This window comes from Chelonoidis abingdonii, chromosome 16 (genome assembly GCF_003597395.2).
Source record: "Chelonoidis abingdonii isolate Lonesome George chromosome 16, CheloAbing_2.0, whole genome shotgun sequence".
Classification (NCBI taxonomy): Eukaryota; Metazoa; Chordata; order Testudines; family Testudinidae; genus Chelonoidis; species Chelonoidis abingdonii.
Genome location: NC_133784.1, coordinates 5352066 through 5373964, shown reverse-complemented (window position 1 = coordinate 5373964; position 21899 = coordinate 5352066). Strand labels below are relative to the sequence as shown.

The 21899-nt window shown below is 43.3% G+C and overlaps 1 protein-coding gene across 1 annotated transcript in view; it reads left to right on the top strand.

Moving 5' to 3' along the window:
• The window catches only part of OGA (O-GlcNAcase), a 53423-nt gene extending 32035 nt beyond the window's left edge, over window positions 1-21388 (top strand). The window contains exons 13-16 of the mRNA XM_032795704.2: window positions 5857-5942; window positions 7702-7894; window positions 14707-14866; window positions 15699-21388. Coding sequence (XP_032651595.1) covers window positions 5857-5942; window positions 7702-7894; window positions 14707-14866; window positions 15699-15835 — 576 coding nt within the window. The 3' untranslated portion in view covers window positions 15836-21388. The remainder of the gene's footprint in view (window positions 1-5856; window positions 5943-7701; window positions 7895-14706; window positions 14867-15698) is intronic.
• The last annotated feature ends 511 nt before the right edge of the window (window positions 21389-21899 follow it).

The window sequence follows — 21899 nt, the reverse complement described above, 5'->3', positions numbered from 1 at the left end:
TCTCTTGCAAACTCTCCTGAACTGAGCCACATATTCAGCCACCGGCTGCTCTGTCTCCTCCACCTGACCCTCCCAGGAGTCACGAACCAAATCTAGGGGCCCCCGGACCTGCCTTCCCATAGAGCAGTTCAAAGGAGCAAACCCTGTAGACTCTTGGGGTACACTCCTGTACGCATACAATAGATATGGCAGTAGAGAACATCCCAGTCATTCTGGCGTCTATCCACATACATTTTAACATAGACTTTAAGGTTCCATTGAACCTTTCCACTAGGCCATTAGTCTGGGGTGGTGGTAGGGAGCAGCTTTCAGGTGCTTCACCCCACATAATTCCCACAACTGCTTGAAAACTACAGACATGAAGTTAGATCCACGGTCAGACAGTATTTCCTTAGGAAACCCACTCTGCTAAAAATAGAGAACAAAGCCACTGCCACTGTCTCTGCCTCAATGTTAGCCAAGGCTACAGCCTCTGGATATCTGGTAGCAAAGTCTACCAGCACCAGGATGTATTTTTTCCCATTTCTGGAAGGTTTTGGGAATGGCCCCACAATATCCACAGCCACTCTGGCAAAAGCCTCCCCTATAATGGCAGAGGCTGGAGGGCACCTTGCTAGGCCCCTCAACCCCTTTACTTTTGACACAGTTCACAGCTTCTGCAGTAATCCCTCACCGTCTCAAAGAGGTGAGGCCAGTAGAAATTTTGCTCCAGCCTGTCACACGTCTTGCCTATACCCAGATGTCCTGCAAATGGACCATCATGAGCCAACTTCAACAACTCATTGCGGTAACCATCTCCGGCACCACAAGCTGTTTGCGAGCTGCCGCTTGGGAATTTTTTTTTCCCTTGGGAGGCTCCCTATACAACAGCCCATCCTGCATAAAAAAATCTGCCTCTCTCTTCACTGGCTGGGACCTGATTCTGAGCATCATTCCTGGCTTCTCTAGAGATACATCACTTTGCTGAGCCACCATGAATTCACCCTGGGTTTTGGTTGAATTCAGAAACCCTCTCTGACATTTCAGACAAACCTTCCCCTGATTCATCTTGAGACACACTCTCTGTCTGTTCGCCGTCCCCCTCACTGCCATCAGTCAGGGCATCTGCCACAGACCCAAACTCCCTCTGTGACCTGATCACACATTCACTTGGCTAGGCACCCCAGTAATGTTATTTCCTACCAAAACATCAGCCGGAATTAAATCTCGGACTGCAGCCTTCACGTCCCCTTTAAAGCCGTCCCACTCAAGGTGGATTCTAGCCATTGGCAGGTCCACAGAGTACTCAGATAGTGCCACTACCGTCACATATTCCCCTGGCAGCATGTCCTCTGGCTTTACCAGATGTCCTTGACTATAGTTACATCCGAGCCAGTGTCTCGCCATCCCATGCATTCAACACCATTGACCTTTGCCTCCATAATAAACCTCTCACTTCCTTGCCAAGCCTCAGTTCTGACATAGCTGGTGAGCTGATCCCCTCCTCCCAGAGCACCGGAGACGAGGGGGTTGGCATTAGCCACTGCTCTGCTTGCACCTGGACTTGAGGTGGTGCTGTTGTGGCTTGGCTCAGCCTGGGTGCTCAGAGTAATGGAATTGGCATCTACTGTGGCTTTTGGGGTTGCTGGTTTTGGGCTGCCCTTTAGGGTTGGGCAATCTGGTCTCATGTGGCCAAGCATCCACAGTGATAGCATGTAACCTGTTTATGTTTGGGGTGAGAGTTCCTACCCTCTGCGCCCCCGGAGCCACCTTATAAGAGTCAGGGCCAGGTTTACCTTTAAATCCTTCCTTCCTCTTAAACTGGGGAGAATGGTGACTACTTTTCCCTTGGGGTTTATACCCTTCCGAGCCCTGTTTTGGGTATGGGCATCTGCAATCTCTGCAGCCCGTAGGACTGACTCAGGGTCCCTATCACACACAGCTGCTCTCACATGGTCAGGCACAATGTTTAAGAACTGTTTCCAAAGTTATTAAATCCAGCAGCTTTTCAAAACTCCCATGCGCCTTTGCTCCCATCACCCACTTTTTAACAAAACCCATCAGCTTATGAGCACATTCTACAAAAGTACAGTCATTAGACATTTTAAACTTTCTAAACTGACTCTGTAAGAATCAGGAGTAACCTTGAACCGCCTTAACACAGCATCTTTAAACCGCCCATAATCCAAGGCTTCTTGTTCCCCAAAATCATTAAATACCTCCCTGGCTTTTCCAGTCAGTCTGGTCAGCAGGACAGGCATTCGCTGCTCATCAGGGATCTGGTACAGAGTGCAGAGGCGCTCAAAGGTGGACAAAAACTCCTCTATATCCTCAGTATCATTGTAAATGGGAACACATCTTTTCCCAGTTCTTCTCCTGGTGGTGGGTATGTGGAGTACCAGGTGGCGATGACTTTCTCCGCTCTTCCATTACTTGGAGCTGCAGTCTGGCCGTCTCCTGTTCCATCTTGTTCCATGCTTCCTGTGAGTCTTCTGCCTGCCAGTCTGTGAGCCCGCTCTCTTCAGCAGCCAGTAATTCCAGACTCCCCTTACGAGCTTTTTCTTCTAATTTCAGCTATTTTCTGCCTTTCCAGCAATCGCAGATCTGCTAGTTTCTGTTCATGCTCCCATTGCAGTTTATTCGCTGCCTCTTTCATTCGAATTGCTTCTGCAGTCTCTGTAGTGTCAGGTAAGGGCTGTGCTCCTGCCTCCTGATCACTGCCCATTAACAGATCTCTCAGTTCTTGATTTGTAGCTTTCTTTCTAAAGCTTATTCCCTTTTTCTGAACACAAATCTTCCAGGGCTTTTTTGTCAAGACCCTCATATGCTCTTTTGCTCACCCATTGCAACTGCTCTTTAACCAACCAACTCTCGACGATGTGGTTCTGGCGGGACCCAACTGAGAGTGCCAAATCAGGACCAATTGCTCAAACAGGGCAGTCACAGCCCAAGGCTGGGGTTTTTCCACCTCTAAGGCAAACCAAACCAGCCAGACAAAAATGACTTCGGTTTCACCCCACTGGCTAACCACAAGTCACACAAGCAATTTCCTTAGACACTCCAGTCTCCCAGTATCACCACCAGTCCCACACGTCCTGGGGATGAATGGTTATGAAAACCAACACCCCAGTAAAGAAAAAAGGTTCTCTCGATCCCAAAGGACCAAGCCCCAGACCCAGGTCAATATATTAGAGAATATTTAAATAAAGATGATACACAGAGTTTGGCATGTCAGTCATTAGTCATCGGGGGCAACACACAGAGTATGGGGGACGCTGGTATTTGGTTATGGGTTAGCATATAGTACATACAGTCTGTAATGTCCCCAATCGGGGTACGGTGGGTGGGGTCAAAGTATAGTAGGGGAGCAGTTACATCGCTCATCTAATGGGTTACACAAGTCATGAGAGCATGAGAGGCTAATGAATTGGTTAAATGATCGGTGGGTTCAATCAATTACATACAGTATCATGTTGCCAAAGTTTAGAATTAAAATCTAAAGTTTTATTCAAAAGGAAAAAGATAGTGAGAGCAGAATTGGTTAAATGGAATCAATTACATACAGTTGGCAAATCTTAAGTTCAGGCTTGTAGCAGTGATGGAGAACTGCAGGTTCAAATCCTCTGGAGAACATGGGATGGGTCATCAGTCCTTTGTGCAGAGCTTCAGTTTGTAGCAAAGTCCCTCCAGAGGTAAGAAGCAGGATTGAAGACAAGATGGGAGATGAGGCCTGCGCCTTATATAGGCTTTTCCATGTGTAAGAACCTCTTTGTTCTTACTGTGGAAAGTTACAGCAAAATGGAGTCTGCAGTCACATGGGCCAGTTTCTGCACACCCTGCTGATCACAAGGCGTTATCTACCTCCTCTCAATGGGTCCATTGTGTAGCTGATGGTCCTTAATGGGCCATCAAGCAGGCTAAGCTGAGCTGACACCAACTTGTCTGGGATCTTTCCCAGTAACACAACACAAGTTTGAAATACAGACAGTATACAGCCAATATTCATAACTTCAACTACAAAATGATAGACATACAGACAGCATAATCATAACCAGTAACCCATAACCTGGTCTTAGACACCTTTATATGACCCCCTTTACATAAGATCTGGTGCCACTACAGGAGCTTGGTTGCAACCCATGTTCTGTATGGTCCCAGTTTATATCAATAACGTCACATAAGCTATTGCAGGATTTCTTTGGCAGTGTATATAATATAATGTGCTGTTAGTTAATCCTTTGAGAGAGAGAGAGAGAGAGAGAGAGCACGCGCACACATATACATATAGACCCGAAATATCCACTTGATGGTCAGTCTGGGAAGTGCCACTGAATTTTCAGCTTCTGCATAACTGAATTACCTGGAGAGTTCATCACTGCTGGTTAGCTTACAAAGTAAGTGCTTAGCTTCCCTTCAGGTTGTTTCTCTCCCCTTGGCCCCCCCAGGAGTGGCTTCTAAATGGGATTTGAGACTGTCATTCTCAAATAAGTCTTTATGCTGTAAATTTACACTGCTTTAGTGTCTGGCCAGTAAAGATGTTGCCCTGTGCCCCTGAACAGCTCTATAATCTAAGGCCTTGTCTAAACACAATTATACTGCCTTAACTAAAAGTGTGATTTAATTGGTATAGTTAAACCAGTGCAAACCATTGTGTGAACATGTATCTGTTTAAAAGTGTTTACATTGGTTTCATTTACATTTGTGTATTGACTGATGCAAGCTAAACTGAGAAGCCAGGTTCTAACTGAAAAAAGAAGGAACACTCAGGGCTTTGCACAAGTTTAATTTAATCTTTAGGGGTGGAATTTAATCATCTAAGTGACTTAGGACCACAGGCCCCGTTGACTTTCAGTGGGACTCGTTTCCCCTATGTCCCTTAGCCAGATTTGAAAATCCCAACCTAAAATTATACTTTTAGTAAAACTGGTAACTTTTTGCGTAGGCCATACCTAAGACATGCTGTCACAAAGAATACAAGTTTTGGAGAGGGAGAGTCCGATTATTAAGAAGGGAGAAGACGATGCATCATTTAGTCAACTTGTATTCAAAGAAAAACCTTGTATACTCCATTTAAAATGTCGTCTGATCTATAAATAGATTAGGTTTTCAAATGGAAAAATTCTGCTTCTGCTGCTGAAGGGCATCTGTCAGGACATATCCAGCCCTGCAGAAGTACCTTATTTTGGTTGAATATGAAACATCCCTGTAGCTATTTAACATTACAGCCTGTTAAATATACCCAGAGAACACTTAGTAATTAATGAGCCTGTTTAATGCTCTTCATGGTTGTGACAGATGTTGACTGACCCTCCGCATTTCTTTCCTGCTAGAAGCATTGTGGATGTGAGGTTTTTGAGGCAGAGTTTTAACTAGTTGCAAGAAAGATCTTTTGAAGAGTCTCTCTAAGGCCACGTCTAGACTATGCGCCGGATCGGCGCGTTAAAATCGATTGCTCAGGGATCGAAATATCGCGTCTGGTCTGGACGCGATATCTCGATCCCAGAGCGTGCTTAGATCGATTCCGGAACTCCAGCTAGACGACTGGACTTCCAGATTCGACACAGCAAGCCGCGCGGATCGATCCCGCGCGGTGAAGACGGGTGAGTAAATTGATTTTAGATATTCGATTTCAGCTACGCTATTCTCGTAGCTGAAATTGCGTATCTAAAATCGATTTAATCTCGTAGTGTAGACCTGGCCTAACAGTTAAAATATGCTTTACCTGGATCCATACAACCAAACTACATATCAAAACTTGTTCCACAGTGGAGACGATATTAATGAGCTCTCTAAGGCAGATTTGCTAATCAGTAGGTTTATTTTAAATAAAAGTGTGTTTTGGAACTAGAAAAATAATCATTCTGTGTCTGTTTTTAGGCATCTGTGTATAAGATTTGCAGAGAGATGTATGATGATGGAGCTGATCAACCTTTCCATAGTCAGCCAGACTTAATTGGAGACAAGTATGTAGGCCATCATTACTTTTAAAATGTGCATGTATATCTGCAGCCATTGTAATTTTGGTGTGTTATGTGTGTAGCATCAACAGTGTGCTGGGTGCTTTTATGGATCTCTGCACAGAAGAGTTTTCTGTGTAAATAAAGCATAGATAATTGAAGAAATGGTGAAGCAACACAAAATAGCAGAGTGGTAACAGAAAGGTTTTTTTGTTCACTTGTTTTCTTTCTATTCAACAGCTTTAGTTTTCAGAGAGGGGGGGCTGAGTTAGGGTTTTTGGGCCTCCTGGAAGAAGCTTGTGTTCAGAAGTATTTGTAGGAGGAGAAGGCAGAGGTGTCATGGACCAGGTCCTAGAAGGTTGTGGTAGGGCATAACATTGAAGGGACAAAAGGAAATGTGTAAAAAGATGAGATAAGAGAAAAAACTACACTCTGGAGTGGACTACTACCCCTTTTCTACTTCAGCCTCTGAAAGGTATAATTGAAGGGCAGTCAGATTTCCAGGACAGGAGTTGTTACTCCATTTTTGCTCAAATACTTGTTTTATTGAAGGTTTTACTTCCAGCTCTTGTCTCTGTACATTTCCCCAGTGTAGACATTCTCACCAGTGGTTCAGCTGAACTGGTGGTAGCACCAGTGTGAATTCAAGTATAAACAAGGCCTGTAAACTGACCCTTTTATAAGTTTTTGATTAGATCTACTTTCAGCTGCTTTAAAATGGTGGGAAACCCTTCTAGCTGTTGCTGCTGGACCTTCTATACTAGGGCTTCCACCGGTTCAGATCTAGTGATAGCACTGGTGGAAGTTTTCTTTAATGTAAATGTGGTTTTAGTTATCCCCTGGCCTTTTTGCTTCAGCTTCCTTTCAGAGTCTTGTTTTATATTGTGTTTAAATACCTGAGTTTGTCTTGTAAAACATTCTACTAGCCATTGTCTATCTTTTGAAGGTACATAAATGTATTTTATAAAAATGTGAGGCATCACAGATGAAGACAAGATGCACTCTCCACACCACAGCCTAAATAATAGATGAAGAAATGACAAGTGAGATGAAAGCAGAAGGGAAGACTGAGCTTTTATTTAACTTCTTGAGCATGAGCTCTTTGAGTTCTCTTCCCATCTTGTTAATGTTTTGATGTATTGAAGTACTCTAATGGGGCAGCTCTGTCATGTGGGGGACAGGAAGAGATGACTATAAATGGGATAAAAAAGAAGGTAGAAGAATGGTGGAGAGCAGCATGGACATGTCTGCAGGGACTATTGGAGGGGGTTGACAGAGATGGTTTAGTTGCAGTAATCAGAAGAGAGGAGAATTACGTTGTAGACTATAGGACTGCTGGCAGGGCATGTCACTAGATGGTTCTATTATTATTCCCTCAGCTCCATGGCTGTGGGCAAGGTGGGCTCACTGGGGCCCTGGCAGGAGGAAGCCTCTCCATTGCAATGGAATGGCAGCTGGGTCTTTCTCCTTGCTGCAGAGCCACAGCCTCACTGATCTCATGGCCTGAATACTTCATATTTGTCTCTCCACATCTTCATAGCTGCACTCGTAATTTGTGCAGTTGTGTGCACAGTGGTAGTGATTACATGCAGTATGAAAAATTTGGTCCTAAGTGACTGAGCAGATCAGTGCCTTCATCTTCCACCCATGTATAATGACTCTTGTTCCTTGTGACTCTAACCTACAGTGACAATACCTAGTTTGAAGTGACTTGTTGCTTTGTTTGTGTGGTGAACTCAACCAGATACTTCTTTCCTCTCTGCAGGTTAGTGGGAGGCCTGCTTTCCCTCAGTCTGGATTACTGCTTTGTCCTTGAAGATGAGGATGGCATATGTGGCTATGCTTTGGGCACTGTCGATGTAACGCCCTTCATTAAAAAATGCAAAATTTCTTGGATCCCTTTTATGCAGGAAAAGTACAGTAAGCCAAATGGTGATAAAGAACTGTCTGAAGCAGAGGTTAGTAATCTCATGAGACTGGAATTGTGCTAAACGTTACAATCCTGTTTTTTAAAGCAGGTATTTGTTATCCACTTGCCTTATGAGCTTTCTTATCATTAGAATAGCACGCTTCAATCTGTATAAGCATTTATACCATGGTATCTGCGCATTTTACAAGTAAACCAAAATTTTATCTTCACTACAAAATCATATATGAATGTGAGTTGCAATTGATTGCGTAGCCATTATGTCAGCACTATGTGCATGTAATTAGCATAATTAGAATGGTATCTCTTGGTGCTTATGGTATGCTAGGAGCTTTCCAAGCAGAAAAGGTACAGTTCCAGCTTAGGAGACATCACAGTTTAAAGAAAAATTAAGATGTCACTAATCAAACTAAAAAGGGATTTATTTTCTCTCCTCCTTCCCTTCCCCCCCCAAAACAGCCTGCCACATGAGTGCCTCTGAACACCCTTGCTTTTTCAGGCCCAGGAGGTGAAACAAAGTTCTAGAGAGAAGGGTCGTCCGCTGAGACTGCCCTGCCTCCAGCTCTGACATTCACATCTAAGAATCGTTAATGCACATCAGCTGTGACAGCATCCTTGAATTGTTCTTGGAAAGGAATAGAAAATCAGCACATGCTTCAGAGATAATACTTGTGTGGTACAGCTATGCAGATGGTCAGAATGCAGCTATGCAGATGGACCATAGCAAGGTCCCCACTGGAGAGATCTGGTATCTTTACCAGATGCAGATAAGACACTGATCATCAGCTGCATTTGGAAATCAAGGGTCAACCTGGGAATCCAAAAGCAATGTAAATGAAGTGCAGGCAAAACCCTTCAATAGAGGCAGGCAACACCATGCCGTCTAGTAGCCTTCCTGTTGCCTCTACCAGCATTACCTTAATCTTGTTCGGTTTGAGTGTGTGCTAACTAACTTCCTATTGTGGTTAGAGGTACTAGAAAAGCATCAAGGGAACACCCTGGATGCCTGACTGAAAAACAAAAAGCTGCCTGTCATCCACGTAATCATAGCACCATTGTTCAAATCATCTCACTATGTCCCCAAGCTGCTATAGACGCATGTTAAATAGTTGGTGTCAATGGAACCCTACATGAAAGTCCTCCAAGCAGGTATGCAGTTACCAGTGTCACCTTCTGTCATTTGTCTGTGGAAAATTGAACCACTTGAACAATTCTTGTCTACTCTCAGGTCCTCTGAGTCATCAAAACCTTATGGCTGCTATCAAAGGTTGCCGAATGGTCTAAAGGAATAGTCTTCTGCCAAGATCAGTGCAGTCTCTGGCATACCCTGGCTGAACCAACAAACAGTCCAATGCTCAAGCTCCCTCAGTAAAGCTGGCTGGAAATGGGAGGGGAACATGCATGTCCTCTTCTGACGCAGATTTGCAATACAAAAATGCCATCTGCAAACACGATCCAGTTGACCTTGCCTGCGAAATAGAGAATACTATTTGCTGTGAGGAGTTTCATTTCTAAACAGCTGTATACTTTGTAGAATGGGTTTGATTAGCAGCTGTTTTGATTATTTCCTCTCCTATTCTTGAGGGTAGGCTTTGTCTGGGAGTTTGGTGCTCCAGTTTATGCACTAGTTCTACAGAGTATCAGAGGGGTAGCCGTGTTAGTCTGGATCTGTAAAAGCAGCAAAGAATCCTGTGGCACCTTATAGACTAACAGATGTTTTGAAGCATGAGCTATCATGGATGAATACCACTTCGTCAGATGCACCCACGATAACTCATGCTCCAAAACCTCTGTTAGTCTATAAGGTGCCACAGGATTCTTTGCTGCTTAGTTCTACAGAGTGGAGACTTCATTTCTTGACTGTTCTGGAGTCTCTAATCTCTGCTGTTGTGATGTATTAAGTTTTCAACCTTGAGCATTTGATCCATTTAAAACTAGATGGAGTAAAGCACTACTAGAAAATACACTGCAGTAGAGGACACGTTTTGCATTTCCAGAAGATTAAAACCAAATTTGCTGTCTTGCGCTCTCCCTCTACCAGTGGACCAACTCCAGATAGAAAATTCTTCAGTTGGTGAGACCATCCCAGTCACAGTTGCATGGTGTGCTGCACTTAGTCTTCCTGTAACAGTTGACAGGACAGTGAAATGCCTCCAAGAGCCATACAGAGGCAACTGTCTTTGGAGGATCAGGAAAGGAAGTGCTGCTTCACAGGATAGAATGGGTTGGTTTTCCTTTACAGATTCCCACCTTTTTAGTGATATCTTGGATTCCATGTTGGCCGACATCAGTAAAGTTTTTCTTCCATTCATAGGTTCTCAGACAGGTTGATCCAAAGTGCTCAGTCTTCTTGAAGACCTTTTCAGTTCCCAGGTCCAATACCTCCTTAAGACCAAACTTTATGCAGGTAATGGATCCTCTTGTAAACAGGAGACAAACGCAGATCCACTCAGTTTTACTGCCCTTTGCCTATTTTGGGATTTCCCTTCCAGATTGCAGTCTGAGAGGTAGAAATCTTCTTTTCCCAGAACCATTGATCACTGAGCACAATAGATAGATGATCTTCTCTGAACATGAGCTGCTACACAGTTTCCTTGTTCCTCTCACTCATCAAACTGTTGTTCTCATTTCTCCCTTCTAAACAGTTTTAATTTAAAAAAGAGGGCATGCCCTATCTTTGCCCACTTAATTTAACTGCCCCATGTTTTTAATATCTGTCTCTTGACCATTCAGGAGTGTACTTGAGTTAGCTGTGGTAAAGAAAAGACCAAGTTGAAAAAGGTTCCTTTTAAGCCTGAAGTGGTTCAACCAGTTTGTGAAGTAGCAACAATTCTGAATGGAGACTTTGCATACCATTTTGTTAGCTTGGTAGAAGTCATAGGGACTCTCTATCTATAGACTTGAGGAACACGTATTTAGACTTCCCTCTATTTCGATCCATCAGTGACTTTTGCATATCACCCAGCACAATCCCTATTGCTGTTACTACTCCAAGGCTTTTGTTGCTGACATACTCCAAGCCATGGCTATAGTCACGATGCTTCTCTTTCTGTTGTTCCTTGTTTGGAAAGTTAGCTCATTTGAGCTAGTGTCAAGGAAAGATTTTAGAATACAATACCAGGGAAAGGGGAAGCTGACTACATTTAGGTATAACGCCCTGTGCTTTTGTTTCAGCTTCTGCCCTGTGTCTCCTTTGAGGATGCTCCTTTCCTTCCTGGACTTCATAGTGTCCTGCTATGACCTGATTTCATGGGCACAGGACTGCTGGGAACTGCAAAAGCTGGTGATTGCTGCTCTGAGGATCAGCAAAGATGATTTGGGCTGGTCCCCATTATCTGTGGGTCAGATCCTCCCTGAGATGATTGCATGTCCACTGGACCCTTCTGAAGGAAGTTCCCAAACAGACTGCAGATTACAGTAGATGTAAACCTTGAGGAATAGGACATACTGCCCACAGCATAATACCATGCTACTGAGTGTCTCAAAGATAAAGGAACCTTCATATAAATGTACTTGTACTACATGCTGGGTGACTGACTCTGCCATTAAGATCAGCCACGTTCTGATCAGGATGGACAATGTGGCATTGGTGACTTATCAGTCAGCACTGAGGCAGCAGGAGCAAGATCCTAGCAATGGAATCAAATCTTACTTAGGTGGGCAGGAACTTTCTGGGCCTTTGTGTCTGGAAATACAACATTGTAGTGAATTGACTGGCATGCAGCAGGTGCCTCCAGGGAAGTGCTCTCTAAAGACTCCTCTTTTAGATGACTGTGGATGCAAAGGAACGCAGGTACTGCAGCAGGTAATCAGACAGAAGCTTTCACTCAGGATGTATTTTCACTAGATGCTTAGACCTTCCCTCAGCTTCTACCGATCAGTAAAGCATTGAACGCCTTAGTTCTCCTGATCCATGTTATACTACACTGGCTGAGAAAAACTTGGTTAGCAGATTTATTGGCCCTGTCCAGAAGACCAACATCCCTGTCCCTGTAGCTGCTTGTTTGAAGGCCTGTGACGCACCCCAGCCCAGATGCTCTGAAGCTCTTGGTGTGTGACAGGACACTATGGAAGGAGGTGGAGGAATTGAATAGGGCAGCCTTTGCCATGGTGTGCTCCAGGAAAGAAAACTATTTTGCTTAAAATGAGATATGTGGGATGTCTCCCTGATTGGTGTAGAAAGCAGGGAACTTCAGCCAGGAATGCCAAAATGCCTTCTCTCCATTTCTGCAAGAAATATTTAAGGATGTCTCAACTTCCTGAGGTCCTAGCTTTCCCCATCAGCACATTAAAGGATCCAGTGAGAAAAATGATTTTCCAAGGGGGTTTAGTGTTCCTCCAAGACAGCAGTTCTCCATCAATAGCCTAGCATTCTCTTTTGACAGTGATGTCAGAATTTCACTTCCAGATATCTTCCTTCCCAGCTGAAAACTAGGAAAGATCTGAGCTGACTTAGGGGCCTGAGGATTTACCTGCTCTGGTCCCAATCCTTTGGGAAGCTATTTGCCTTGTTCATACTCTGAGAGTTGCAGGAAGGGACATGGGGCCTATAGAAGGGTTGTTTTGGTGAATGGGTCAGCACTTATACCTAAGAGGCTTATGTGTCAGCTGAAGTGCAAGGCTTGCTGCACTAAGCCTGTAGCCGCATCCTGGGCAGAGTGGTACCAGGCTTGAGTGAGTGAACTTTTCAAGACTGCCATATGATACTGCACATCCAGAATGTAAGGATTATCAGCCAGTGCTGCCACTGGGTGGACAGTGCTCTACTCTTAGTGATTCCTCAAGAAGTGTTCCTTTCCAAGAGGGTGGTGCTCTCTCTGTTTCACATTTCCTGTCCATCAGTAGCCTTCCTGTTGTGTCTTCTTCCTCTACTTGAAAGGACTGCTAGACAGAAGCCCTGAAGCTGTGCCTTGAGACCAAAACAGAGTCAAATTTTGCTCCTTACCTGTTAATTTTCCTTTTAGTCAAAAAGCAACAGTCTTCCCAAAGAGAAACTGTTTGGCTGGGTTGAGACTCAAGATCTTTCCAGAACTGGAGAGTTAGATAGTGGAGAAATTTGGTCCTTTGACCGCTTATGGAATCTTTTTCCTGGGAGTGCAAGTCACTAGTAACTAAAGGGGCAGAGAATCTTCATTCTGATTGGCCAGTCTGTGTCAAAGAATGAATACCCCACAGTCTGTCTTTGCAACTAGAGCACAGGCAGCAAATCAGCAGGGAAGGAAGAGTTAAACATTGTGTTCCGTCTGTCAGATATGTTCACATCTAAGAACTCTGCTATGGTGTCAGAACAGGTGGCTCCAGAAAGTACATGCATCCACTAGTCCAGCTCTTGAACCTGCCAGCTGATGTGGTCTAGTTTCAAGTTCATAAAGAATTGACATTATATTCGTTACTACTGGGAAGTGGAAACAGAGGGCTTGTCCTGACAGGACTTGTTAATAGTAGGAGGCAAAAATTGGCAAGTGGAAAAATTAATTCCCCAAATACGTCCAGCGAGTGAAGCAAAACAGACACACTTTTTTTTGAATTTTCAGGTGGGTTGCTCTTACCATATTAAGGTGAATGAGAAAACTTTGGTGCTGATGACAGCTTAGAACATAAAAATATTGTAAATGCAAAATTAGATCAGTATACAACAAAGTACATTTCTAATATAAGTTACAATCCTTACCAAATGCTGAGCTGGTGCATGCAAGAGATTATCACTGTGCTGCCTCGTTTTGTAACTGACTTGCTGCAAAAAAGTCAATAGAAATCTTTGGGGAACAGTCCTGCACTGAACAGGCAGAGGATGGGCTCTACACTCTTTCTGATTTTAATTGATGTCTGTGCCCAGGCTGAATAGAAACTCCCTCAGCAGTAGTCAGAATTAGAAGCCTGTCCTGCTTGCATAGGTCTGATGGCATGTGGATGTACTGGGGAAGAATTGTAATTTTAGAATAGTAGCAAGCAGCTTGATAACTTACCTTCAGTGGATTTGGCTGCAAACTGTTGGGCAGGACAGCTCATTTTGATTACCCATTATGCTGTAGTCGTTGCCCTAAATGCTGGTTACATTTTTTCTCTTTGCAAGTGGATATTGTTCCCCCGTATGGGAAAACAAATTCTGGTTGGTCCTTGTTTTGTAAAGTAGATTAGATATTATGGTAATGCTTAATCTGAGGTGCATTGCTACTGTGCCACCACTGCCACACTTTAGTGTGATATAAATAAAGGTTCTGAGCGCACCTAAGAGCGAGGGTTTTCAAATGATCTCTACCAGTAGATCTCTCCCCTACTGTCACTGTACCAGCAGCCAGTCCCTAAATTTCACTGATGCAGAGTTCCTCTTCCAAAGCACGGTCGTCTTCTAAAATTCTTGTCCAACTCTCCAGTAGGACTGATGGGATCTCTTACTTTATGGAGTATATCAGCTGAGCAGTGTAACTTTCTACGATGTTTGTTAACTCAGTTATTTTTGTCTTTCCAACATTAATACAGCCTCAGGCACTTGCCTGACCATTTTATCCCACTGTTAGAATTCAAATCTTTGCTACCTTGGTTGCATTTCTAACTGACCGGGAATAAGACTCCTGAAAAGTGAACTTGTTTTTATTTTAAACAGCTGATTTATTTTCCTGTGTCAAGGTAAAAGGCTAACTAGCACTAATTACAGGGGTCAGTGAATGATAATTTCATGCAATTCCTTAAAAGGCTTGTTTTGTTGTAGGTAGATATATCTGAAGTGCCTGGTCTCTGCTGATTTGTGTGTGATGCTCTTAGAGGCATACAATCCTGAACAAAAGAGCCCACATCAGCAAAACTGATCATGCTGAAAAGACTGTTCCTTTCTGTCCTCTTTAGAAAATAATGTTGAGTTTCCATGAAGAGCAGGAAGTATTGCCAGAGACATTCCTCGCCAACTTCCCGTCGCTAATAAAGATAGACATCCACAAAAAAGTGACTGACCCAAGTGTGGCCAAAAGCATGATGGCCTGCCTGCTGTCCTCTCTGAAAGCTAATGGTGAGTTTTTGCACTTGCAGTTGTTGGAGGCTGCTCAAGGTACTGTGATTTAAGAATGACCACAGCGCTTCAGCCTCCTGGTGCTAGGCAAACTGGGAGTTCTATGTTTGGGGGTGCTGCTGCATTTTGCATTCATAGATCAATGTGGGAGATCGGATTTCTGCTCAGTTGGCATGTGGGGTTGTTTATAAATTGCTTTCACATTCTAGCTCTAATGCTACAGTCTGTCTTCTGTAAAAGATACTATTATTGTACCCAACACTTTGCAAATTAGGAAATGGGAAGAACTGAGGGAGCAGTTTGGCTAACTGAGTTCCTCAGTAGCGCTACTACACACATTTATATTTCCTGGGCTGAAATCTGTGGAGCCATTTCCGAAGTGTGATGATATGCTGAGATCTTCCTCCTTGAATGCTGGAGGCACTTGGCCTTTTACCTCACTGCATACCTGAGGCTTGCAGTTACCTTGAACAATTCACATGCCTTTTTGTGGTGCTGTTCTCTCTGCCGGTGCCTGAGCTTCAGGATGTTTTCATGTGAAGTGGGCACGTAGAGGTGATTTGAGTACAATCTGATAGGATACAGTCTACAAGCCAGCAACATAAATGTACAATCTCTTTGTGGAGAGGTATCCGCTATGTTACCATAAATCTAGCGTCCGTTTCTGGCAATAGGTATACCTGGTATGGCACTAGTTCAGTGATTTGATCGGTTTTAAATGTTAGATTCTTTTCCATCTATTTTAATGATGTTTGCAGAGTTTGGGGTTTTTTGTCACAATAACTCTTCTCCTCCCTCCTCCTCTCCCCCCCCCCCCTTTTTTTTTCCTCAGGCTCCCGTGGGGCTTTTTGTGAAGTGAGACCAGATGATAAAAGAATCCTGGAATTTTACAGCAAGCTGGGTTGTTTTGAAATAGCTAAAATGGAGGGATTTCCAAAGGATGTTGTTATCCTTGGAAGGAGCCTGTGAAGTCCTTGACCGTGAACTGTTCTAATACTGTAGTCCCTTAACAGCTGGGCGGGTGGTGGTGGGGATCTTCATATGGTCTAACTGCACAAACACAGCAGTCAGCCAACTTGTTAGAAGGGGCTATGTGAAAATCCACCCATCACACATTTCAAACGTTAACTTGCTGGATGAAGAGATTGCTGCTGAAAACCCGGTTCCGAAAAAGAGAAACCTTGTTGTTGTCCTTTCCTGGTCTTGCGTGAAGTGCCAAGGAATCTTGCATGGGCTGTATCCTCTGGGAGGAGCCCCTCCCTCCTGCCCAGTGGTGTGGTTTGTAGCAGTTCTTTACATCCATTGTATGCGGTTAGCAGAATGATGGTGTTCTTTATCTGGAGTAACTGTTAAGATCTGATTTTCTTTTTCCCTGTGTCATACAGCAGGATGTGAGGAGGAAGGAGTGTAATTGGGGTACTTCATGTTACAGAGATGGGAAGGATTACTTTGTCAGTCAGCAATTTAAAGGCAGGTATTGACCGTTCTGGTTTTGGCTATCTTTATGTTCCTTTATAAGGCAGTGACCAGTTGTCACTGCTAATGACCATTGGTTCAGGCTTTGTGCTTTGTAGGGACAAATGTGCAGTTGTCTGTGGCAAAAGTCACTAATGACAGACTTGTAAATGTCAGTGTATATAAACTAGCTGTATGCGTAAACTTGTTTGTGTTTACTGGTTTTGTAATTTTTTTGCTTCTGAAAAGTGAAATGGTATTGGTCCAAGATGGCACTTTTGAATAACGTAAAACCACAATGGAGAATGAATCTGTCCTCAGCGTTGGCTTTTTCTACTGTGCCTCATACCCAGGGCTAGAAACTGACCATGTTGGGTAAGAGGTGCTGATCCAGAAGGATCATTCCTTGAGAGGACAGACAGTTCTGTTGCAAGGCTGCCACTGCCTGGTGCTATCATCATTCTCCTGGGACTGAAACAGCAGTTCAGTGGGAGGCCTGCTGAACCTGTTAATTTTGGTGGCAGTCTCAAAGAGGAGGTGGATGGAGGAAGTGAGAGGGAACTGGTCCATGGTCAGGATTTGTCTTCAGATCAGTCTCCTGTTTCAAAGACTGTTCATAGTGGTTTGACTAAATCAGGGTCTTCAAATCCTGCATGTTTATATCAAAGAATTTTTGTAGAAGAAACACCACAATAAGCACATTTTTACAAATTATTTAAATGGTTACCTAATTAATGTAACTGCAGATATTCTGAGAGTTTAATGTTTTTACCCAGATCTGATGTATTTGACTAATGTAATGGAGTCAGCATGGTTAGGGGATCTGGTAGTGAGGTAGTCACACCATTTGTGGGAGTTATTGATTTTTCTGTAGAAGCCCTGTGTTCCAGAGATGTAATTGGCCAATAATATACACTTTACATTACATTACCCTACTAATTTCACCTGCTACCATCAACTGTGTTAAACTTCCTTCTTTTTAAATGTCTCTTTTGGTTTTGGTGGCGAACAAAAGACATTCAGGTCCTTATTTAAGCTCCCATCTGTGTAGCTTTGAAGAAGTTTTACAAGCTATAACAAATGGCATTAGACTGCAGTAATATCTGCACCCTGAAAGGAGAAGCTAACGTTTGGCCTTCCAGTGCAGTCACATAGGATATTTTCTTTTTCAGAATGTGAATAATTTTTTAATTCAGTAGTGAAGTATTTAATTTTAAACAAGTTCATTTCATTTAGAGACAGAGGTATGGGGTCATGCTATGGGATCTCCTGTAAATTAGAGCTGAATGTCACTAGTTTTAATACAGCTTTGAGTAAGTAGCTGATTCCTTGGCTTACCAGGTGGAAGAAGTGTGGTGGTTGTTTTTTTTTCTTAAATGAGTACCAGAGTCAACTTTCTACTTGATCTGGATTCATAGCATTACAGGATAGGATGCTTGTGGCCTTATATCTTGGCTTTTAAGGAGTTGCCACAATCTCTTCCTATGAATTTTTTATTGTTACAGAAGTTAGTTGTACAAACGGTTGGAATGTCCAGGCCAATACCATCATTCTAGGATTGTAAAGTGATGAGTTGACATGTCTTTCATGGTTATGAATTTTCATTAAGGTTGGAATGTCACTTTCATTAATCTGTTTTTTAGATCAACAGTATCTGTAGCAGAAAAATGAGCTGTAAAACTGTATTTGAAGACCATGCGAGAAATAGAATAAAAATAGAGAAGTGAATGTAAATAAGCAATGTGTTCACTTTGTAAAGCTGTTGGGGTGGATGCAAGGGGAATACACCTCTTCCATCTTGCTAGGTGTTTTGGGCACCCTAATGGTAAACTGTCATCTGCTGTCCTTTTTGGGGTGGGTGGTGGACGCTGACTGTTACGATAAGCAGTTAACCAGACTAACATTCTTCATGGGAGGGTGATATTGGATGCTATTGACCCTTCAGAGCACTTTGAAATCAACAAGTGAGATCCTTTTAATCCAAATGTAAATAGCACTAATTATGCATTTCTACATCTATAGGCTCTGGGAGAATCATACATAGGCTCACACAAGTAGTTCAGTAAAAAGATGTCATCTTGAGTGTCTGGGAAAAACCAATTAGCATCCATTACAACAATGTTTAATCAATGGCCAATCCCTTTTTATAAGCTATTTACCAGCACCCAGACAGCTAAGTATTCTACCTATTTTACCAATAAGGAATCAAGTTGCAAAGTGACTTGCCCAAGGTCAGACAGCAAGCCAGTGGCACAAACTAGTTTTTCTAATCCAGGAATCATCTGCTTGCAATGCTGAGCCCAGACGTCAATGCCTTGAGGATGCACGCGCCTGCAGAGAACTTTGGAAGTATTGTTGCCTTGCACTGACTAGGAAGTGCAGTAGTCACTATCCCTAGACAACTTTAGTACACAGTCGTGGAAACCAAGGACAAATAAGCATGTCCCTTCTGGCATACTTGCCTTGAATATTAAGTTAAACACTTCTCATTCAAATGCTCTTCCTGTTGAGCAGTAGCAAAGTGAGAGGAAGTGTCAGTTATTCCCATCTGTTTAGTTATGAAGGGAGATCCCATATGTTTGATTGGAGGTATAGAACATTTCATTCTCCTCTGCTCAATGACCCAGGGCACTTGAATGGCTTGGGAGCTCCCCTGAACATTTTTTCCCTTAGACTTGCTTCCCTTAAGATTTGCCTTCTTGAAGTCCATTGTCTTCATTCTGCTGTTTTCTTTCCTACCATTCCTTAGGATTGTGAACTCTGCCATTTCATGATCACTTTCTCCCAAGCTACCTTCTATCTTCACATTCTCAACCAGTTCCTCCCTATTTGCCAGAATCAGATGTAGAACAGCCCCTCCTCCAGGCACTCTCTCCACCTTCTGTAATAAAAAGTTACCTCCAATGCATTCCAAGAACTTGGATAATCTGTGCCTTGCTGTATTATTTTCCCAACAAATGCCTGGGCAATTGAAGCCCCCCCGCGCCATCAAATCCTGAGCTACGGATGATCGTTTTTTTTAAAAAAAAAGGCTCATACACTACTTCCTGGTTAGGTGGTCTCTTGTAGACCTACGGTGACATCACCCTTGTTTTTTACCCTTTTATCCTTACACAGAGACTTTGAACAGCTCTGTCTCCACTTCTATCTTGACCTCAATGCCAGTGCATTCAATTTTTATTACAAGGCAACACCACCTCCCTTTTTTCCCTGCATATTGTTCCTGAACAAGCTGCACTCATCTGTACCAATATTCCAGTCAGGTAAATTTGTCCTAAGTCTCTGAATCACAACTATGACCTAATGCTAGTGAATAATCTCAATTTCTAGATCTTCCTGTTTATTCCCTATACTTCTTGCATTCGTGTACAGTCATCAAAGCTGTTCATTAGATTTCCCCTCTATATTCCCTCTCCTTTCTCCCTCTATGCTTGCCAATCCATCACCTCAGTCTCTATGTTGTGGACTTTTACCTGTGGCTTTTGTCTCCTGCCCATGTTGAAACTAGTTTAAAGCCTGCCTCACTAGATTATCCAGTTTGTATCCAAAAATACTCTTCCTCTTCCTTGATAGGAGTACCCCATCTCTGCTCAGCCATCCTTCTTGGAACAGCATGCTTGAAAAAGCCCATGGAACTAATATTACAACGAGGCTATGAGGAAGGGGCAAATTGGACAGACTATGACCTTAAATGTATAAGGGCTTGAGAATCTATTGAGCTGTCCTGCAGTGGCTCAAGTGTGGGTACCAGCCTCAGGGCCGACTGTTAGGAAACAGAGCACAAACCCCCAATTGGTTGAGTTCTATACTTAGATCTCACCAACCAGTTATCAAGTGTGAACCGCCTTGATATGGAGTCTCAGCCAGTCCCCGTAGATATTTTGGTCTGTCTCCCGACCCAGGTGCGCTGCCTTTACCCCAAAGATCACAGCAATATTCAGGTTACTCCCAGTCCCAAAGGACTAGTCACTTACCCCAACTTAATTGCTCTTCAGATCTCACATGAAAGACTACACTGGTAGGCAGTCCTGTAATAAACTAAAGACTTATTTCCTTTTCCTATTTAATGAGCTATCTACAAGGTAAAGTAGGTAAACAGATATACACACAAATGAGTTCCAGTCTTAAGATTAAAAGAATAATAGAACCCTTGTATAATCAAGCTCTGTATGTCGGTTAGGGCCAACCAGTGGCTATCTTTGCTTGCATTCCGTAATCCTTCCCTCCCTTTTTGCTTCAAATTGCCAACTCAGCAGTGGGGAAGAGTTCAATGCATGTCTCCTCTTCCTGGGGGTTGAGGGAGGAGCAATCAGCAAAGTCTTTTGTCCTGTTTGATGTTCCACAATAGCTGGTGTTGATGGGCCTTCCTTGGGAGCAAGACGTACTCTCTGTTAAAGAGCAGCACTTTACACTGATACCTCTCTCCTATCTCCTAGCTTTATACAGTCACGTATCCGAGGGGTAGGTGTGTTAGTCTGGATCTGTAAAAGCATGTGCATCCGACAAAGTGGGTATTCACCCATGACAGCTCATGGTCCAATACGTTTGTTAGTCTATAAGGTGCCACAGGACTCTTATACAGTCACACAGGCTTATGCTGTAGATGCTTAAATATTAGTTTATAATATGGGATACAGCTGGTATAAGTGAGGTTATGCAGGCAGCAACTCCACACCTTCAATAAAGTCTAAACAGCAGCACATTCTTATAACTCTAATATCTCTTTTCCCCATAGTAACACACAGGTGAACAAGACTGATTCCAGCTATGTGTTTGTCAGTATTCAAGTGGGGCATGGGGACCTTGGCATAAGCAGGAACCTGGTTTGCTGGCATCACAGAACAGCGCACAATATTGGTATAAACGATGTGGGTTGAGGCTCTGCCTAGTTCCGTCAGTCCCAGTGGCCAGTCATGTAGCTTTATCATGGTTTCATCCATATTGGGAAGAGGGCTTCAGAGCTGAATGACGTGCTGGAGTTTAGTTTGATGCGGGTAGGTGGCGTGACTGCTCCTGGACTGCTAAGCTTTCATGTCTGGATGCCACATTTCCAGAAGGATGAGGGGAGAAATAAAGTGTGCCTAGAATCTAGGGGGCTGGAGGGACTGTAGGAGACAGAATGAATTTAATAGGTAGAATATCCCATGTAGCCTATGCAAGCTAGGCCTAAATTCTGCCGCCCCAGGTGGCGTGTCCTGCTATAGCACATGTGAAGCAGAATCCAGAGGTGATCCTGGCAGTTACAGGCCGGAAGCCTAACTTCAGTACCAGCCAAATTTGGTTGAAACTTTAGCAAAGAACAGAATTATCAAACAGCTGAACATGATTGGTTGGGAAGACATCAACATGGCTTTTGTAAAAGGAAATCAGGCCTTGCCGATCTATTTGAATTCTTTGAGGAAGGTTAACAAATGGGGGCAAGGGTGATCCAGTCTATATAGTGTACTTGGACTTTAAGAAACTTTTAACAAGGCTCTTAAGCAAAGAAAGCAGTCATGGGATAAGCGGGACGGTCCTCTCATGGACTGGTAACTGGTTAAAAGAGAGGAAACACAGGGTAGGAATATATGGTCAGTTT